The 19,963-nt window shown below is 35.3% G+C and overlaps 1 protein-coding gene across 4 annotated transcripts; it reads left to right on the top strand.

Moving 5' to 3' along the window:
• The first annotated feature begins 8,284 nt into the window (after positions 1–8,284).
• On the top strand, positions 8,285–18,116 carry LOC139898520 (protein TOPLESS-RELATED PROTEIN 2-like). Of its 4 annotated transcripts, none has more exons than XM_071881273.1 (26): positions 8,285–8,444; positions 8,875–9,096; positions 9,302–9,481; positions 9,572–9,685; positions 9,779–9,937; positions 10,300–10,477; positions 10,558–10,696; positions 11,228–11,337; positions 11,422–11,560; positions 11,687–11,796; positions 12,110–12,179; positions 12,270–12,343; positions 12,438–12,533; positions 12,622–12,717; positions 12,846–12,973; positions 13,198–13,432; positions 13,572–13,733; positions 13,826–13,930; positions 14,007–14,153; positions 14,265–14,375; positions 14,724–14,906; positions 15,000–15,128; positions 15,629–15,724; positions 15,862–16,047; positions 16,624–16,796; positions 17,655–18,116. In XM_071881273.1, the coding sequence occupies exons 2-26, from the start codon at positions 9,017–9,019 to the stop codon at positions 17,887–17,889; spliced, it is 3,435 nt and encodes a 1,144-aa protein (XP_071737374.1). In that variant the 5' UTR covers positions 8,285–8,444; positions 8,875–9,016; the 3' UTR covers positions 17,890–18,116. The 4 variants fall into 4 exon arrangements, with proteins under 4 accessions (XP_071737374.1, XP_071737371.1, XP_071737370.1 ...); XM_071881270.1 differs by having other exon boundaries at positions 17,652–18,116; XM_071881269.1 differs by having other exon boundaries at positions 12,110–12,343.
• Positions 18,117–19,963: the final 1,847 nt, after the last annotated feature.

Raw genomic sequence — 19,963 nt, 5'->3', positions numbered from 1 at the left:
GTCTCAACAAGTTAACTATTCGTCATCAATGAATATAATCAAAATTTCACATTAATCTTAATTCATGTTATTCCCATAACATGACCGATTATGGAGATTTTGAATAATCAACAATTATTCATGGATTAAACATGCTAATATAGAACACAGTGATATAAATGAAAACGACCATATCAAGTATGTCAATTCATTAATATAAAACTGCTTAATGTTCCAAAAATATCCAAATATTAAATTGCAAATGAAAAAGATCAGCAGCATAACGAAGTCCAATACTACTAGCATGATCATCATGCTTGTTGTGCATCATGGGCTTCATGAACGGGTTAGCCACATTATCATTTGTATGAACCTTTAAGAATACTAATATCATTCCTCTTAATGACTTAATGAATGTAGTCAAACTTTTGAAGAATGTGCCAAATACTTTTATGTACATGTGATTCTTTCAAAAGTATATTAACACTCGAACTATCACAATACATATTATAGAAGATTAAATGTTGTGTACTACTCTAAGTATAACAACAAACTTCCTTATCCAGACAGCTTTCTGAGCAGCTTCTCAGTCAACAATGTATTCTGCTTTTGTTGTAGATTGTTCAATAGTGCTCTGCCTAGAGCTCTTCCAATCAACTGTCTTGCCCATCATGACAAAGAAACAACGTGACTGGATCGAGAATCATCTTGATCAGTTTGAAAACTAGAATCAGTATAAAACTTAATACTTAACTCTTCTTCCAAACCACCGTAAACCAAGAACATATCATTAGTACTCTGCAAATACTAAAGAATATTCTTAACAACAATCCAATATACTTCACCTGGATTATGTTGACAATGACTCGTCAAACTCAAAACTAATGAAACATCGAGTATAGTACATATCATGGCATACATAATGGATCATATAGCCGAAGCATATGTGATACATTTTATTTGTCTCATCTCATCTGCTGTGATAGGACTTTTGAGACTTTCTCACGGTTATGCCTTTTTGCATTGGCAAAGCTCCATGCTTGGAGGTTTGCATGCTAAATCTCTGCAAGATAATGTATGTACTTTGATTCAAACCAATAATCCAATTGGATCTATTGTATAGATCCTCATTCCAATAATATAAGTAGCTTCATCAAGATCTTTTATGGAAATACATTCTCCAAGCCAAGACTTGACATCTTACAAGTTGAAATGTTATTTCTAATAAGTAATATGTCATCAACATATAAGATCAAGAAGACTATTCTGCTCCCACTAGCTCTAATGTAAACTCAGGGCTTATCTTGGTTTTGAGAAAAATTAAACACTTTGATTTCCTCATTAAACTTAAGATTCTAGCTCCTGGATGCTTGCTTTTATCCATAAATGGATTTTAGAAGCTTGCATACTTTATTGGGATGCTTAGGATTCATAAACCCTTTCGGCTGAACCATATATACGTCCTCGCTTAGGTCGCCATTTAGGAAAGTGGTTTTGACATCCATTAGCCATATTTTATTATCATGAAAGGTAACCATGGCAATAAGTATCCTAATTGTTTTAAGGCTCGTAACTGGTGAAAAACTTTCATCATAACCTTTTGTCACCAATCGAGCTTTAAAAGTGTTTACATTACCTTCCATATCAGTCTTCCTTTGAAGACCCATTTTTACCTCATTGTCTTACAATTGTGTAGAAGATCAATCAAGTCTCATACTTGATTATCCTTCATGGACTGCATGTCTGCATTCATAGAATCTAGTCATTTTTAGATTCAAGATCTGATATGGCCTCACGCAGCTAGAGGGTTCATCATAATCCCTTAGTTGAGGTTTATCTAAATTAATCAGATAATTAAACCTCATAAGTCGATGAGTTCTACTAGATCTATAAAGTGCAGGTGTAACACGTTCTGGCTCACCAACAGTGCGCTCAGTTTCAACGTGTGGATTGCTAGTGCTTACTGAAGGTATGTTACTTTAAAGTACTTAAATTTCTTCAAGATCTACTTTACTCCCACTGACTTCTTGTAAGAGAAGATCTCTTTCCAGGAATTCAGCAGACCGAGCAAAAAACACGTTGTCTTCAGCTTGGTAGTAAAAGTAGTAATCCATTATTTCCTTTATGTATCGTACAAAGTAACATTATATAGTTCTGGGTTCTAATTTGTTTGAAGTGTCATGCTTCACGTACGCTTTACAACCCCAGACTTTCAGATAATACAACTTGGGATTCTTCCCATGCCATAACTCATATGGTGTCTTTTCTACCTTCATAGTTGAAATCACATTGAGTATGCCTGCAGCAGACTCTCATGCATATCCCTAAAAGACGGTAGTAGAGAAATCAGACTCATCATAAATCAAACTATATCAAGTAAAGTTCGATTCCTCTTACTCAGACACACCATCGTGTTGTGGTGTGTAAGTTAGAGTGAACTATGAGACAATCTCACAATTCTTTAGGTGGTCCAAAAAAACTCTTGACTCATAAACTTACTTACTCCATCGGAGCGAAGTCCTTTAATGGTCTTTCTAAGCTGATTATCTACTTCATTTTGGAATACTTTTGAATGATAAAATAGCTTTATGTTTATGTTTCAGCAAGTGAACATAATCATAACTACTGTACTCATCAGTAAATGTAATGAAGTAAAATTAACTAAATCTATACATTGTTCTTAAAGGGCTACATACAACAGTATGTATTAGTCCTAAAAGATCTTTAGCTCTTTTACCTAAATCGGAGAAAGAAGCATTTGTCATCTTTTCACATAAACATGACTCGCATACATCAAATGACTCAGAGTCAATTGATTCTAAAAGTCCATTAGATTGGAGTTTTGAAATGCATTGTTTATTTATATGACCAATATGACAATGTCATAGATAGGTCTTATTCAAGTCTTGCTTGAAGACTTTGGCGATGTAGGTATACACCGAATTCTCATTTGAAATTACACTATGCATATCAATTTCAAAAATACCATCACGTGTATAGGTATTAAGATAAATATATTATCCTTAGAAACTGAAATACCTAAGTGTGTAAATGCAAGTTCAAAACTAACATCTTTCAAACTATGTCGCTCGCAGTATTGAGAGCATAATGCTATTGATCCAACAAAACAATAAGACCAGTTAGAGAAGTAAGTTCAGAGGTACCAATAGCTTTAATAAAAGCTTGATCCCCATTGTCTACTTGCAAATTCAGTGTGTCTTTCTTCAGTCTATTACTTCTTCTCATTCCCTTCATATTGTTACAGGTGTGAAGGCCACAACCAGTTAATAAAGATTCAGGAATCACTAGAAGAAGTATATAACTGTATATGGAATATACCTGATTTGCTAGTCTCACCAGCGTTGCCTTTTCTCAGCTCAGATTGGAAGATAGGACAACTTCCTTCTCCAATTGCCAACCTTTTCACAATGGAAACATTCGTCGTCTTTTGTTGGGCTTTCCTCCTTGGAAGGTGGAATATTTTTCCTAGCAAATGATTTGTCATTTTCCTTCCACAAAGTATTCGGCTTATTCTTTTTCACCCTTCAATCCTATTTCTTCCTGATCATCGAACAACAATCGATAAGCATTTTGCTGAGCAGCAGCAACTGCCACAACAGGAAGAAAGGATATGGGTTCTAAACTTTATTCAACTTCCATTTATGTTTGAGAACAGTTCTCATATTGCAGTGCCAGTCTAGGAAGTTTGAACATTGAGTTTATCCTTCTTCAACAAAGAAGGAAGTGTGTTTTGATTTACGTTTTGATTATTTGACATCTACAACAGATATAAGATTCAATTTAGTATTTTCGATATTGAGCTTTAATAAATTAACTACCCAAGTTTTTATAATATTTTTTTAAAAAACAATTAATTTACGAAAGCCTAAGATCCACATAGAGGTTCCATAGCCACATCTGTTGATCAGCTAGCAGTTATGGAGTCTATTGGTAGGTAGTGGGTACCAATTGCATTACAAGTACAACTCTTAGATCTTTATGGGACCTAGAGATATATGTAGTCCAACAAACCACTATTATCTAATGGCATGTTTGTCCCATCATTGCCTCGAACTCAGGTCTCACCGTGAATACGATTAAGTCGTCCAATTTGGAAACAGTGGAAATTCACGCTAGTCTCACTAGATCGAAAAATCCACCTCGTGGCTATAATTCAACCTAGTCTCACTAGATCAGAAAAATAACGAGGAGTGTTTGCAAGCTCATTGGATGGCATGACTTAAATTTGACGGGTATTTTGGAAAAAAATTGTGTCAACGAATAATGCATGCACACAAGATTCGCTACACTATTTGTTAAAAAATCATTTTAACCAATTATATATGTCGATCGTGTTTATGTATCAAGTTTGTTATTTAATTTCTAGCATAAAAATAACAAATACACAAACGTATATCGTTTTAAAACAGTTTTAAAAGATGTCGTCCATATATTTTATTTGACTTTCAAAATTATTTAACATTAAACTCGTTAGAATTTAACTTATTTTAAAATCATCAATTTTAATCTTTGAAACTCGTTTAGAGTTTTATTTAATGTTTCCATCAAAAACATATATAACTTGAGTCTCAAAATTATTTAACTTTAAACTCGTTAGAGTTTAACCTTTTAAAATCATCAATTTTAATATTTGAAACTCGTTACCGGTTTTATTTAATGTTTTCATCAAAAACATTTAGCATATACATTCTAATCAACAATTATATATAAATGCAAAATTAAAACACAACCATGCATCACACACACATAGCCTAGCCCAAAAATCCTATGCTTAATCCCATGAGCCGACATGGGATCAAGAGGTCAAACTAAGGGTAATATCGTAGCTCCCACTTAATTCAAGAATCAAGTGAAAACTTGACAAACGTCATCGTTGTCAAATTGACCTGTTCGCCATCTTCTAAGTTAAACTCCACGTTGCATCTTTATCTTTAATCTTCATCTTATTACATTTATTTAAAATTGAAAAATACAACTAATCTAATACTTTTACAATTTAGAATAAACTTAAATACAATACTATGAAAATGTAAAAATAAATATAATACAACTTTGACTTCAAAATGGCCTTTCTAATAAAATAAATAATCAACATGACATAATATTGCCGTAATCAACAATCACAACAATCACATAGGTCGGGGCATTACGGGCTATGTATGCAATCACAATTTTAATAACTACATTATTAAAATCTATATATGGCTTGTCCATAGTTACAATGCATGTGTATAACCATGGAATACAACAATCAACAATTATAATAAATATTTAAGCCGTAATAATTAAATCTACAATTTAAAATAGTGATTATCTTTCAATCATATTTGTGCGTCATAAGGTTAAGTCTAAATCAACCGTGTTGACTTTAAAAACCAAAAAGGTTTCGACTTTTACCAATTCACCACAAAGCTAAATCTAAAGAAAATCACGCGACAATTAAGATGGTGTAAAAGCGGCTCTGATACCACTGTTGGAAAATCGTGTGTACTTTTACCAATTCAGATTAATGCAGCGGATAGTTAAAATAATAATATTTTAATATTTCATAAAATATTTACAAGATTAAATATTCATATATTTAATGAAACATGCACACGATTAATTTATCCCAATGAGATCCAGTTACACCACTAATAATTGTCAAAATATGTAATTCACAAAGTGAGTAAACGATATACCTTTCTTGAAGAAACTGATTGAAGGAGAGAAACCTACGATTAAAAATAAAACCGTCTCTTAGGATAGTCCACACTACACTTCAAATGTAACACCCTAGGCAAATCCCACATCGCCCACAGACATGAGTGATCATGGGATTATAAGGTAATACTCACGCTTAAATGACACAACGCGTTTTGGGATCACATGCAGAGCAGATGTGCGAGTACGTTGCAGTTAAGCGTGCTCGGGCGAGAGCACTACCAGGATGGGTGACCTCCTGGGAAAGTGCTTCTCGTGTGTGGTCGCCAAGAAAAAGCCGTGCGCCTGCGGGCAAAGCGGACAATATTGTGGTCATGTTAAGCTGGGGTGTTACAGAATGGTATCAGAGCCACTCATGTGCCATTGGGGGTGATGGGGCAAACCTCATCGAGGACGATGAGTCCCTTAGGGGGGTGAATGTAACACCCTAGGCAAATCCCACATCGCCCACAGACATGAGTGATCATGGGATTATAAGGTAATACTCACGCTTAAATGACACAACGCGTTTTGGGATCACATGCAGAGCAGATGTGCGAGTACGTTGCAGTTAAGCGTGCTCGGGCGAGAGCACTACCAGGATGGGTGACCTCCTGGGAAAGTGCTTCTAGTGTGTGGTCGCCAAGAAAAAGCCGTGCGCCTTAAGCTGAGGTGTTACATCAAACAACCGTCAATGGATACTAGTCCAAATCCAAGTAACAATTAATCAACCTTTGATTAATTTAATGAAACAATAATAATCCTCCGTATAACTCTTGTTTGCAAGAACACTTAAGCACCTCTTCATGCTAATTAATTTCACGAATTAAAGAGCCAAGGATGAGATAAAAAGGGTTCATTTGATTTGCGATATATGTGTTTCATTTTCTTTCTTTTTTTATGACTTACTTTTCCAAAAACCAATCAATGCTTATATTTATAATATATGTGTAAAAGTAAACATTGAATTGTGAAGTCCGTGAAACAAAACGCGTACAAAGTTATTTTGTTTCTATCTATACTTTGATTCCCAAAATCTAATATTTCGATTGATTTGGTTTTAAAAAGTCGTATTTCTCAAATACTTCAGGAGTATGTTATGTAACTTATAATTAATAATTTATATCATGTCGCTTTCATGTGAATAGTAAATTAATTAATTTCATTTCATTTACTATTCATATGAATAGTAAATGAATTAATTTCGATTTACTATTTTGTTACTTGAGTAATATATATACATCATATATATATATTTTATTTGACGTCTCGGTGTATATGTGTGTGACCCCGAAGGCTCAAATGAAGTTAGCCATATAGGTATATGTTGTACCTTGCACATTAATCTTACAGCTTCTACATCCTTGGGGCCGAATGAGTGCATTAACGTTGAATGGAAGAAGTCGGTTCGAATTAATAATATGGCAAGGGTCGAGGAGGTTATGATTGAGGAGTCTGATGTGGACAAGAATAAGGTAGGTTTTTTTGATGGACTTGTGAAAAGGGTGTTTTACCCCCTCTATGGCTACTTTGGTTGGCTCCGGTTCGTCTAATGTATTAACGTATAGGTTTGATAATTGTTTGGGTAAAAAGATTCGGTGTGACAGACCAGGGCTTTGATTCGTTAAGCCCTCATCATGGTTTGTTTGTCATTGTTTTTGGTGTTTGTTGAAGTAGTATTTGTCTCGTGATAGGCTTTCTTTAGTTGCTTCGTTATGTTCTTTGGTAATTGATAGGTTTAATTTGATCATGATATGTTCTTGTTTAGGGTTAGTTTGTTTTTTGTTTTTTGGGTTTGTAGTTTAGTTGCTTGTTGTGTTAGGCACGGTTTTGCTCAGTCGTAGTTTGCCGATAAGTTTTTGGTTTTGTAGTTTCGAGCCTATCATTTTATTTCGATCTTTATTCGACTTTCATATCTTTTGATGATTTAAGTTTTGTTTTAGAGCACTAGGAGTCGTGACATCGAGTGTCTAATTTCAGTGTCCAGGTAGATGAAATTAACATTGAAGGCATAAGTGATGAAATGATTTGGTATCTAATTTTAGTGGGGAGTGGGTACTCGATCAATGCAAATTCAAAGTCGTGGAGACGACACTGAAGGGCGACGGTGAGCAGCGACGATGGTGTAACGCTGTAAGGGAGTCTCCGAAGCTGGTGGCTCGGCGTCGAATTTGAGAAATTAAAGACGAGAAAAAGCTATTGATTCGTGTGCTCTTATAATATTCTTTATTTATTATTTATTATTTATTTTATTAAAAAAGATATAGAATTAAAAATAAAATTTCAATACAAAAGGTAAAAAAAGTTAACAAAGTACATAAAGCTAAAAAAAAAAAAAAAAAACGAAAGATGCCATCTTATTAATCTCTCATATAACTTAATTTTGTCTGTCACCATAATCACCAATAAAAACCTTACACGTAATCACTTTCCACGTCACTGTCTCCTTAAACTCTACCACAGTCTCGTCACTTAATCAAACCCCCAGTGATTGAGACAGAAGTAGTGGCGGTAGTAGAAAGAGAAATGCTCAAAACACATCCACCTATATAAACGGAGAGAGAAATGAGATTTTAGTGAGAGAATATTAGAGAGAGAAAGAAACATATCATATAAATACACGTGTGTATATATATAGTGAGAGAGAAAATAGAGTAGAAAGCACTAAAGCAGGACGTGGTGTGGTTTTGAGATTTTTGTAGAAATACGGAAATTGCTGTCTACGAACAAACCCTAATTTTGAACTTTTTCTTGCTTTACAAGTAAGTTTTTGATGAATTCGTTTGTTTTCATGTGTCGTTTCAATTCAATTACGTGTAGTTCGATCTGTATATTAAGCTATTATACTGAGCTCTGCTTTCAATTTGCGTTGATTTTATGTGAAAAGTTATTGTAGTTATCGCTTTATGATGTGTTAATTGTGAGATGTAGTTAGTAAGATGAACAGTTTTATTTTTGTTATTTTTGTACCGTGCTTTGCTATTACACTTGAATAATTTGTGTCATTTTGAGCCCAATATGGCTGAAATTGAATGTTTTAGGGGAAGTACGGAGTAATAAATTAGGGCAAGTGAATTTTGGGTTAGAGAATGTGAAATTGTTGTTATGCTTATTTGAGTTGTATAATGTGTGTTCTACATGATTGATGGTGCACCGAGATTTACAGAGTATATGATTGTGAGTTTGTGACAGGTTATATGGATGATTATTAAGTGGAGAAGCAAGAGATTTGACATTTGTTAAATTTTGGATCGTTTTCGTTATTTATAAAAAGTTATTAAGGCTATAACTAAATTTTGCGCTGGAGTATCTCGGGGTACCTGCAGCAGGAGCCATGTCTTCCTTAAGTCGGGAACTAGTTTTCCTAATTCTCCAATTTCTGGATGAGGAAAAGTTCAAGGAAACTGTCCACAAGTGAGTGTATTTTCTTAAGGGCGATGAGTACACAACCAAACATGCTTTGAAGTGTTGTACTGTACAACATCATAAAGCACATTTGGTTGTGTACGGCTAAAAATTGATTGTGTACGAATCAATTCCCCTTTTTATAATCATACACATATATACACTATTAATACTATATGTAACTCACTTCTTTATGTGAGCTATATGCATATAGGTTGGAGCAAGAATCTGCTTTTTTCTTCAATATGAAATATTTTGAGGATCAAGTATTGGCTGGTGAATGGGATGAAGTTGAGCGGTATCTATGTGGGTTTACAAAGGTTGAAGACAATCGTTACTCGATGAAGATATTCTTTGAACTAAGGAAACAAAAGTATCTTGAAGCCCTTGATAGGCAAGTCCAATACTATATTTTAATGCCACGTCATTGGGTTAGATGTTAGAGTAATTTTCTGTTTATTAACATTTGAGTTGCTAATTTCAGGAATGACCGAGCGAAAGCTGTTGAAGTTCTTGTCAAGGATTTGAGGGTTTTTTCGACCTTTAATGAAGAGCTCTTTAAGGAAATCACCCAGCTATTAACACTTGACAATTTTAGGTATCTTTATGTTCCCCATTGTAGTATCGAAGCATTCTTTGGTTACAATATTATTTTTGGGTTCACTTTATTGTTTTGTTGATGTGTCATTAGGCAGAATGAGCAGCTTTCGAAGTATGGGGACACCAAATCAGCACGAAGCATTATGCTGGTTGAGCTTAAAAAGCTTATCGAAGCTAACCCATTGTTTAGAGAGAAACTCGCGTTTCCTGTTTTTAAAGCTTCACGACTACGGACATTGATAAATCAGAGGTCCGGTCCTAACCGCAACTGTATTATATCACATTCTTAAGTATTGTTACTTCAGCTTTTCATTTAAGTGCGTGCTACGATAATTACTAATACTATTTATCCAATCTTTTATTGCTAAAGGTATTTAAACTTTTCTTTAGATTTTGGAGTACCCACTTTGGGTCCTGGTTGCTTGTTTGGTATTGTTACTATTGAGTGTTTTTGTGCTTTGATCATTTTGGCAGTTCTGATATTAAGTTTTTGTGTTTTGATAGGTTAGTTTGTGTTGTGTGGTTTTCGGCATAGTTGGGCTCGTATTGAGCTGGGCTCAGATAGGTTAGTTTTTGTGTTTTTCGGTTTCTTATACGCTCTCTTTTTTCCAGTCTTAATTGGCAGCATCAGCTTTGCAAGAATCCGCGACCCAATCCTGATATCAAAACTCTTTTTGCGGATCACACATGTGCGTCAAATAATGGAGGTCGAGCTCCTCCCCCTACCAACAGTCCCCTTACTGGACCTGTTCCTAATGCTGGCGTGTTTCCTCCTATTGGAGCACATGGTGTAAGTGCTTTTAAATTGTTTCGCCTTCATGTTAATAAGTTAATACTCATTTTATTTAAGGCAGTTTTTCTTTAATACAGCCATTTCAGCCTGTTGTTTCTCCTCCTTCTGGTGCATTAGCCGGTTGGATGACAATGAAGGCTCATGCTGCTAATTCTTCCTTGCCTCATGCTCCTGTTGCACTTGGACCTCCGGGCCTTGTGCAGCCTCCAGCTGGAGGTTGGTGCTTAATTCAGCTTTCACTGCACTCACTGTTGTAAAAGTCGGCCGACGCCTCGGTTTGGGGACTAGCCCATCCTGACTCGCCCAAAAAACGCCATAAAAGTTGGTCAACGCTAAAAAGTAGGTCAAATTTGGGCTGAGTCAGGCCGAGTCGTGTCTGAGTCGGTCAAAGTTAGGTCAAAATCTTATACATTGTATATTTAGATTTTATGCCATATATCTATGTTCAAAATATTTATGTTTTGTGTTTGATATACTTATGTTTAATACATATATGTTTAATTTATTTATTACTAAAAGTCAACGTTGGTCAACGCCTAACTCGTGCCCGTCTCGTCCCGACTCGTCCAAGTCTCATCACGACTCGCCCCCGTCCTGTCACGACTCAACCGATTTGTCCCTCCAAAGTCCTGACCGACTTTTCCCAACTCGTCACTCTTACAACTTTGACTACACTTATTCACTCTAGGATATACATGAATGCATGACATGTGCCGTTTATGAGATGGTTTTCTCTTAAATGTGTAGCTGCGTTTCTGAAGCATCCACGGACACCTCCAGGTGGTCCTGGATTGGAATACCAAATGGGTGATTCAGAGCACCTACTTAAGCGTGTACGTGTTGGCCCATCTGATGAGGTACGGAATGCTCTTACTATTCGATTGCCACTTCTTTTTGGTTACTATTCGTTCGATGCTAACATGATCTAATATGTCGATTAGATGTCCTTTTCTGGTTCAACTCATCCTCCCAATATATATTCACAAGATGATCTTCCGAAAACCGTGGTTCGGAACCTTAGGCAGGGTTCCAATGTTATGTGCATGGACTTCCATCCTCAACAACAAAATCTACTTCTAGGTCAGTTTATCCCCATTCTGTTGGCTTCAGCACCTAGAATATTTGTAGTTTCCTTTAACATATGAACAAAGAGATATTGAGATGTTTACAACTAACATATGGCTTGCTTTGCAAAATGTGTTTCAGTTGGAACAAATGTTGGTGAGATTAGCATCTGGGAGGTCGGGTTTCGAGAACGGATGGTACATAAACCCTTCAAGGTTTGGGATATATCTGCTCTCTCGATGCCTCTGCAGGTAAGCATTAATTTTCGTTGGTTTCTTTCTTATTTTTATTAGTATATAATTTTAAAAATATACCTGTTTTTCAAGATAAAAATAAATAAGTATATAATTTTTAAAAATATTCCAAAAATGACACTACAAGTAAGAGAGTCTGTTAATACAGATTAATGACTTCACTGGTGACTGGTGTATTAATTAGCCTTGGCTTTTTTCTACATTAGTACACTTATGAATTCATTAATTTGTATGAATAGTTGTATGCCTCTAATATTTAATGAGATTTCTATACTGATCGAATTTGAACCATGATTATTTGCGTGTCCAGACAACCTTGGCAAAGGATGCAGCGGTATCCGTCAATCGGTGCATATGGGGACCAGACGGATCAATACTTGGTATAACTGAAATCCCGTTATGTTCTAAAAGTTGTAGATACCATCTAATCATTTTGTTTAGATTTGTTGTTAATTTTTCCATTGTCGTAGGTGTTTCCTTCTCCAAGCACATTGTTCAGATATATACATACAACCATGGAGGGGAAATGAGGCATCATTTGGAAGTGAACCTTCTGTCTTTTTCTTCTCATCTCTTTATATATTTATTTTCTGGAGAGCATTAATTCTTACATTCGTGATGGATCATGCACATTACAGATAGATGCCCACGTTGGTGGGGTGAATGATATCGCTTTTGCTCATCCTAATAAGCAACTTTGTATTGTCACATGTGGTGATGACAAAACCATTAAGGTACATCTGTCACTGATGTTTTTTTTTTTTTATTGTTTTTTTCCCACCCTTTCTGGGTCACTCTTACCACTTGCATATTCGGTAGTAGGTATGGGATGCTGTAGCTGGACGCAGGCAGTATACATTTGAGGGTCATGAGGCTCCTGTATATTCCGTCTGCCCTCACTATAAAGAGCAAATACAGGTGAGTCTACGACCAGTCAACTATCTTTAGTTGACTTTACTGAAATCTTATGAATACTACTATTACGTTACATTTTTTATATTATAAGGAATTAAATTAAAGCCCTTCATTTTTTATGTTTATTGTAGTTTATTTTCTCAACAGCAATTGATGGGAAAATCAAAGCATGGCTCTACGACTGTTTGGGTTCAAGAGTAGACTATGATGCCCCTGGCCTTTGGTGCACAACAATGGCATACAGTGCTGATGGAACCAGGTCATGCTCGCATAGACATAATATAAAAAATATATACCACCTCATGTTTGATCTATTTTCATATTTTATTTATTTATTCCAAGTTATCTGTTCTCGCTCTTGTTACATTTGGAAGTTCAGATAGTATATGTACGTGTCACATTATTTTGTGTTTATATAGTTATTATAATTGGTAGGGTTTCGTGCTATCTATCTTTATAGTAAATTATGTATTATTGTTTCAGACTATTTTCTTGTGGAACAAGCAAAGAAGGTGAAGCTCATTTGGTTGAGTGGAACGAGAGTGAAGGAGCCATCAAGAGGGAATATTCTGGTTTTCGAAAACGGTCTGTAGGCGTTGTGCAGTTTGACATGACACGTAATCGTTTCTTAGCTGCTGGAGACGAGTTTCAAATTAAGTTTTGGGACATGGATAATATCAATCTGCTGAGTGTTACTGATGCAGATGATGGATTGCCTGTAAGCATATAATACCACTCCTTTTTGTAATTGCAATTTTCATATATAGATAACAAGATAAATCAATTATAACGTTCATGAATATGATTGTGCATCGTTTTTTTATTAGAATATTCCTGAACGCTATCATTTGTTTCAGGCGAGGCCTAAATTAAGATTTAACAAGGAAGGATCATTACTGGCAGTTACCACAAGTGATAATGGGATTAAAATATTGGCAAATGGTGATGGGCAGCGCATGCTACGAATGCTAGAGAGTCGAGCGTACGAGGGGTCTAGAGCATTTTCTGAAACACTTAAAGTACTTTCTCTCACTTCATACCGCTGATAATTTTCTATATAATGCACATATATAAATATATATCTGATTACTTCTTTAAACTTCTTATGTAGCCTTCAATCGCCAGTCCATTAGGACCTACACCTAACGCGTCTTCATCTATGGCATCCGCTATGGAACGTGATAGAATGCAAACTCCATTATCGATCGGCAATCTTGTAAGTTATGCCGTTTGTCAATTAGCCGAAATTCTGTTACAGATTGTTTATATTCTTTTATTTGTGTACATCACAGGCTAATGCAGAAAGCAGTAAGGCTATGGATATTAAACCTCGAATTTTGGATGTTGCTGAAAAGACTAAAACCTGGAAGCTCCCTGATATAGTTGATTCGTCTCATCTGAAGGCTCTAAGGTTGCCTGATCCAATGGCTGCCAGCAAGGTGTTTTCTATATGACTTTGTTTTTTGTATTTTATTATTATAAATTATTAATATAAATTTTTATCTTCAGTTATATATATCCTGATATTTAACCTAGATCTGGTGCTTCAGGTTGTGAGGCTTATCTATACAAATTCAGGAGTATCTTTGCTTGCACTTGCTGCAAGTGCTGTTCATAAACTCTGGAAGTGGCAACGAAGTGAACGCAATCCATCTGGAAAGGTTTGTTTATATGAAGAACATTTATAGTTGTAAGCGGCAATTGCAGCTAAATTTTACGAGTACCGGTTTTTCAGGGTTATATTTCGGTTAAACAGGTCAAATAAAACATACCTGAAAGTTCAAATGGGTCAGAATTTACTTATCCTTAATAGATATGAATGTATGTACTAAATTCTTTTATTCAAATCTATATTATTTCTCTTATTTGACATAGAAATCAACCAATTCCATCCATTACCCAACACGTCTCTGTCTGCCTATATTGCCACTTCTATACTCGATTAGCATACTTTTAACATTTTTTCAATTTCTGATAAAATTCCTATAAAATTCCTATTTCATGTTTAGTCAACTGCCTCTATCGTCCCACAATTATGGCAACCTACAAATGGTGCCCTCATGTCTAACGATGTAAACGAAAGTAAACCTGCTGAAGAGTCAGCTGCATGCATTGCGTTATCAAAGAATGATTCTTACGTGATGTCTGCTTCTGGCGGGAAAGTCTCTCTGTTCAACATGATGACTTTCAAGGTATCAATTCGTTCTTTTATCGTGTCATGCGATTTTGAAACTCTAATATGGAGTGTCACTTCTCAAATATTTAATTGTTTTGGTGATTATCAGGTTATGACAACTTTCATGCCTCCGCCACCGGCAGCTACTTACTTGGCCTTTCACCCACAAGACAACAACATTGTTGCCATAGGGATGGAGGATTCTACCATCCATATTTACAACGTTAGGGTTGACGAGGTAATTGTTATTGCTTATTGAGGAGTTTGCAGTTTTGTAGGACGCAGAATTACTCGGCGAGTACTTGGTTTTTCCAAATTGGGGAGTACTCGGCGAGTTCTCGGTCAAACTTGGTCAAAATCGACCAAAACTCGGGATTTCTCGGAAAATCAGTCAGAACTCGGTCAAACTCGGGGTTACTTGGAAATTGGTCAGTCAAAATTGGTCAAAGTCAAACTTGGTCAACATCCAAGATCTCCCTAAGTTAACGAGTAGTAGTAGTAGTAGTCCCTAAAAAGTTCCGACCTACTTCTTACGAGTAGCGATTTTTGCAACCTTGGGAGTTTGTGCACAGTGGCACGCCTTCTAAAACCTTCAATAATGGCCAGTTGTATTATACTTACCTATAACTCACCTAAGCTTTGTAGTTTATTGGTTATCTCATGTGATCTTTCATCTCTTGTACTCCGTGATAAGTCTTTGATTCATGGTTGAAATTTATACCCGTGATTGTTTTATAGGTCAAAATTAAACTCAAAGGTCACCAGAAGCAGATTACGGGGCTTTCGTTTTCACAGACTTTAAACTGCCTCGTTTCATCTGGAGCTGATGCTCAGGCAAGTGTTGATTTTCTGCTTGTTGCTTTACTTTTTTTTTTTTTTTTTGTCATATTGTATGGATCATATACTTATGTTAGAAAAGGATTATTATAGTTGTAACTTGCAAGGATTTGTATGTCTCATTTGGATTACAGCTTTGTATCTGGAATATTAATGGATGGGAGAAGAGGAAGTCAAGAAGTATACAGTCTCCACCTGGACATCCTTCCTCATTGACTGGAGAAACTAAAGTTCAATTTCATAACGATCAACGTCATCTTCTCGTAGTACATGAAAGCCAAATTGCTATTTATGATTACCAGCTGGAGTGCTTGAAATTGGTAAATAGTTGGATTGCATGCCTTCTCTCTAATATTAAGTTCATCTTATGCTTCTTTAATCATGAAATTCACAAGTAATCTTTAGCAGTCTTGTAAAACTCCCTATTAATGCCGATTACTCCTTGTTAGGAACCGGCCGAGCTGATTCTTCAAAATCCGAGTGATTATATGGTCAACATAGGTCAATCGGTCAAAATCGGATTTAGTTGGTCAAAGTCGGATTCAGTCAGTCAAAATTAGACAAAGTTAATATCTGTCAACATTTTGATATTAATTTAAATTAGATATTAGAGAGTTATTGAATTATTTTTTATATTTACATAATATTATAACATTTATGTTTATGTTTATGGATTTCTTGTACATTTAATTTTGATTTTAATATTTAATAAATGTAAATTCAAAAGTTTAATCCGATTGCTTCCCGAGTTTCAAAAGTCCAGACCGATTACTCCCCGAGTAGCGATTTTTGCAGATAATGACATAAGGTTTAGGATTTGCATGTTTGATGTTATATTGCTATTATCAGATAATTAATTAATTGATTGATTGGATTATATTCCATTCCTGTTGCAGTGGTCTCCAAGAGAATCTCTTTGTGCTGGAATTTCAAGTGCAATTTACTCATGTGACGGCTTGCTCTTATATACTGGATTTTCAGATGGTGCTGTTGGGGTTTTTGATGCTGACAATTTGAGGCTACGATGTCGAATTGCACCTTCTGCCTACATATCCTCATCAATTTCCAGGTATCTGACCTACAGATTTGCTTATATAAGCACAGCACAATAATAATAATCTACTTTTAGAATATATAAAAAGATTTTGGAGTTTGCTTACATAAATACGCTTTGTGCAACTTTCAAAGTGTTCGACCTCTTCCATTTGACTTTTTTGTTTCGTTGGTCCCTGTATTATACTCCATTTTGCTAACAGCGTCTCTTGGTTATTAATTTGGTCTTTAGAATCCTTTGTTTATCAATATTTTGCAATCAGCGTCCCTCGGAGGGACGCTGATTGCGAATTTTTGATAAACAAAGGATTCAAAATGCCAAATTAATAGCCAAGGGACGCTGTTAGCAAAATGGGGTATAATACAGGGACCAACGGAGCAGAAAAGTCCTTCCATTTCCAGCTTTATATTATGGCTTTACCCATTAAAGATCAAACTTAACCCAAATCAAACAAATTTATTAGTAAATGTGTCGAAATTAGTGTTGCAAAAGTCGGCCGACTCGTTTTGGTGACTAGTCCGACCCGTTTCGTGTAAAAACGCTTAAAAAGTCGGTAACACTAAAAATCGGGTCAAAGTCGGTCCGAGTCGGTCAAAGTCAAAGTTGGTTAAAGATAGGTCAAAATTTAGTTACATTTAAAAATTATATCTTGTGCCCTATATTTATATTTATGTTTATAATTCGATGTTCGATATACTTATGATGATTATTAAAAGTCAACGTTAGTCAACATCGGACTAGTCCCCAACTAATAATCCCGGACTCGAACGACTAAATTCCTAACCGACTCATATCTGTCTCGCGACTTTTCCAACCGTGACTCAAAATGTCCCTTCTAATCATGTTTTTTATTTTATTTCCGCATGGCAGCAGCAACAGTAATGCATATCCTATGGTGATTGCTGCTCATCCATCAGATCCCAACCAATTTGCTCTTGGAATGAGTGATGGTTCTGTTCATGTTATCGAGCCAGCCGATGCAGATCCAAAGTGGGGGGGATCGCCACCTCAGGAGAATAATATTGGTACTGGTACTGGTACTGTTGCATCATCAAATCCTTCGAATTCTGCGTTGAATAGTCAACCATCAGAGACGCCATCCAGATAGAGGGGTACAGAATAGCTGATTTAGACCCAATACCTACCTTTAGCTTAATATAAGTATATCAATATTTAATATTAATGTTAGATCACAGTTTTAGTATCCTTGATAGAGATAGATTGGAGGTGGTTTACTATACCTCAACAATTACAATCAGGCGGTTATCATAGTATAATATCTATGTTTATTGTAATTATCAACAACATCTATATATATTCAATAGGCAAGGTTGATGGGACATTATGAACATTTAAGTTGTTAGCTTTTTCTATGTTTGTTTAGTGTGCATCTTAAATTGGTTTATAGTACATGTCCGTCTTTACTCATTACCCACTACTCTTACACAGCGAAAAATTTAGATGTGTTTAAATATCACGGTTACTAAATCGATATTGTCCCCAATTTTATTGTTTCTGGACCATAGTTTAATAAAGACACGATCGTCATTCCCTTACATTTTCATAAAATTAAACAATCTTTACAAAACGGAATGACATTGCTTTACCACATCAAGAAATTTAGAACATATTAAAACTTACATTAGGAAAATCTTCTTGTGAAGTTCATCCTTTTTCTGCCAATGACACTCTAACCCCAGCCCAAGTGATTAAGTTCATGATTTGTACACTAAAATTATCCGTATGGCGTATACTATTAAGCATCCATTAAAATGTTCTACCGTACAACTCTTTAAAGCAGTTTTGGCGATAAACGAATAAATTTAGGTGGTGTTGATTTATATATATGTACCTAGAGATGAACACGAAAACTGGTTCTCGAAAAATCTATGATAATAACCGAAACCGGTTCTAGTGGGAACCGATTTTTCAAGAACCGAACAAGTTCTTCGGATTCCTAACGGTCAAGAATCACTGGTTATTTTTTCCAAACTGGTTAAAAACCATTCGGAATCGGTTTTTTCGGTTCGAATATGACGAAAAAACTTGCCATTTTGTTTTTTTGTTTTTATTATTATTTTAACGTTTTGAGTGTTTTTGAGTGTGTTCGGATCATTTTACCCCACTAATGTATTATAATTAGATGGTATGAGTTTTGATTGAGAACACACTAACAAAAACTTTCAAATATCTCACTAACCTCTCAAATCACTCCAATTTCTCTCTAATTATCTATTTATTGCTACTTACTAACCCTATAATGGATCAATCATAATCACAAGCTTCGGTTCAGCTTACGTTCTTCACAAATACGTTACACCAACAATGATGTTATAAGGGTTAAAGCTACTATCCGAAACTAAGAAGTTTGGTCACATTTCAACTTGTGAGTTATGAATGATGGTACGAAAAAATCTCGTTACAAAAGTTGTATGAAGTTTCTTGGCGTATTGGCTAACTCTACGTTACGTTAAGAAAACATATTACTTTGACTTCTATAGGAAAAATCTCGTTTCAAGAGTTGTATGAAGTTTCTTGACGTATCGGCCAACTCTACATTAAGAATACATGTTACTTCGACTTGTATAGAAGTTAATGAAGATCCGACACTAGTTGTTTTGGGGGTTTTGAGGAAAAGGTTCTATAAAAAATAAAATACTCGTAATAAACTAAAGACAAGTTAATTAAAGGAGTATTCACTTGGACCTTCAATCCCCATAGCTTCAATTAAAGACATGATTAACTTTGAAAAAAAAGATTTAGAGATTTAGATGACTTGTACTTTAGTTCAATTAATTACTCACTAAGTTAGACCAACTAGTAAGTAAACAATAGAACAAGATTTAGTTGATAATCATGACCTAAAAGGTTGACAAGACTAGGTTCATCAAATCGTAACTTCATATATCGGGTAGATATACAAATGCCGTATAGCTCATTTAGCTTTCAAGACTTAGTTGTATACTAGCAAGTCTACTAATTCGCGTCCAATAATATCCAAACTATCTAGGTTTACATATAGAAATACTAGTAGAGGCAAATTTTCGGAGTGACTAGGTTATCAATCTTACCCTTAACCTACGCATACAATTCTATCTCAACTCTCTAGATAATCTATGGTTCTTTAATTAGGCATAAGAATGATAAATCATTCATGTATAAAACTCTAATAATCCTAACAA

The sequence above is a fragment of the Rutidosis leptorrhynchoides genome, chromosome 3, assembly GCF_046630445.1.
Source record: "Rutidosis leptorrhynchoides isolate AG116_Rl617_1_P2 chromosome 3, CSIRO_AGI_Rlap_v1, whole genome shotgun sequence".
NCBI classification, from domain to species: domain Eukaryota; kingdom Viridiplantae; phylum Streptophyta; class Magnoliopsida; order Asterales; family Asteraceae; genus Rutidosis; species Rutidosis leptorrhynchoides.
Note: the sequence above shows the minus strand (reverse complement) of the source record. Positions and strands in the feature narration are given on the sequence as shown.

What these genes read in the sequence shown, in the direction of transcription:
- LOC139898520 (XM_071881268.1), top strand. Translation starts at nt 9,017, where the DNA reads ATGTCTTCCTTAAGTCGGGAACTAGTTTTCCTAATTCTCCAATTTCTG. An exon ending in CTCCTATTGGAGCACATGGT is followed by an intron (nt 10,478 to 10,557) that starts GTAAGTGCTTTT and finishes TCTTTAATACAG; the next exon opens with CCATTTCAGCCTGTTGTTTC. An exon ending in GTGTTGGCCCATCTGATGAG is followed by an intron (nt 11,338 to 11,421) that starts GTACGGAATGCT and finishes TATGTCGATTAG; the next exon opens with ATGTCCTTTTCTGGTTCAAC.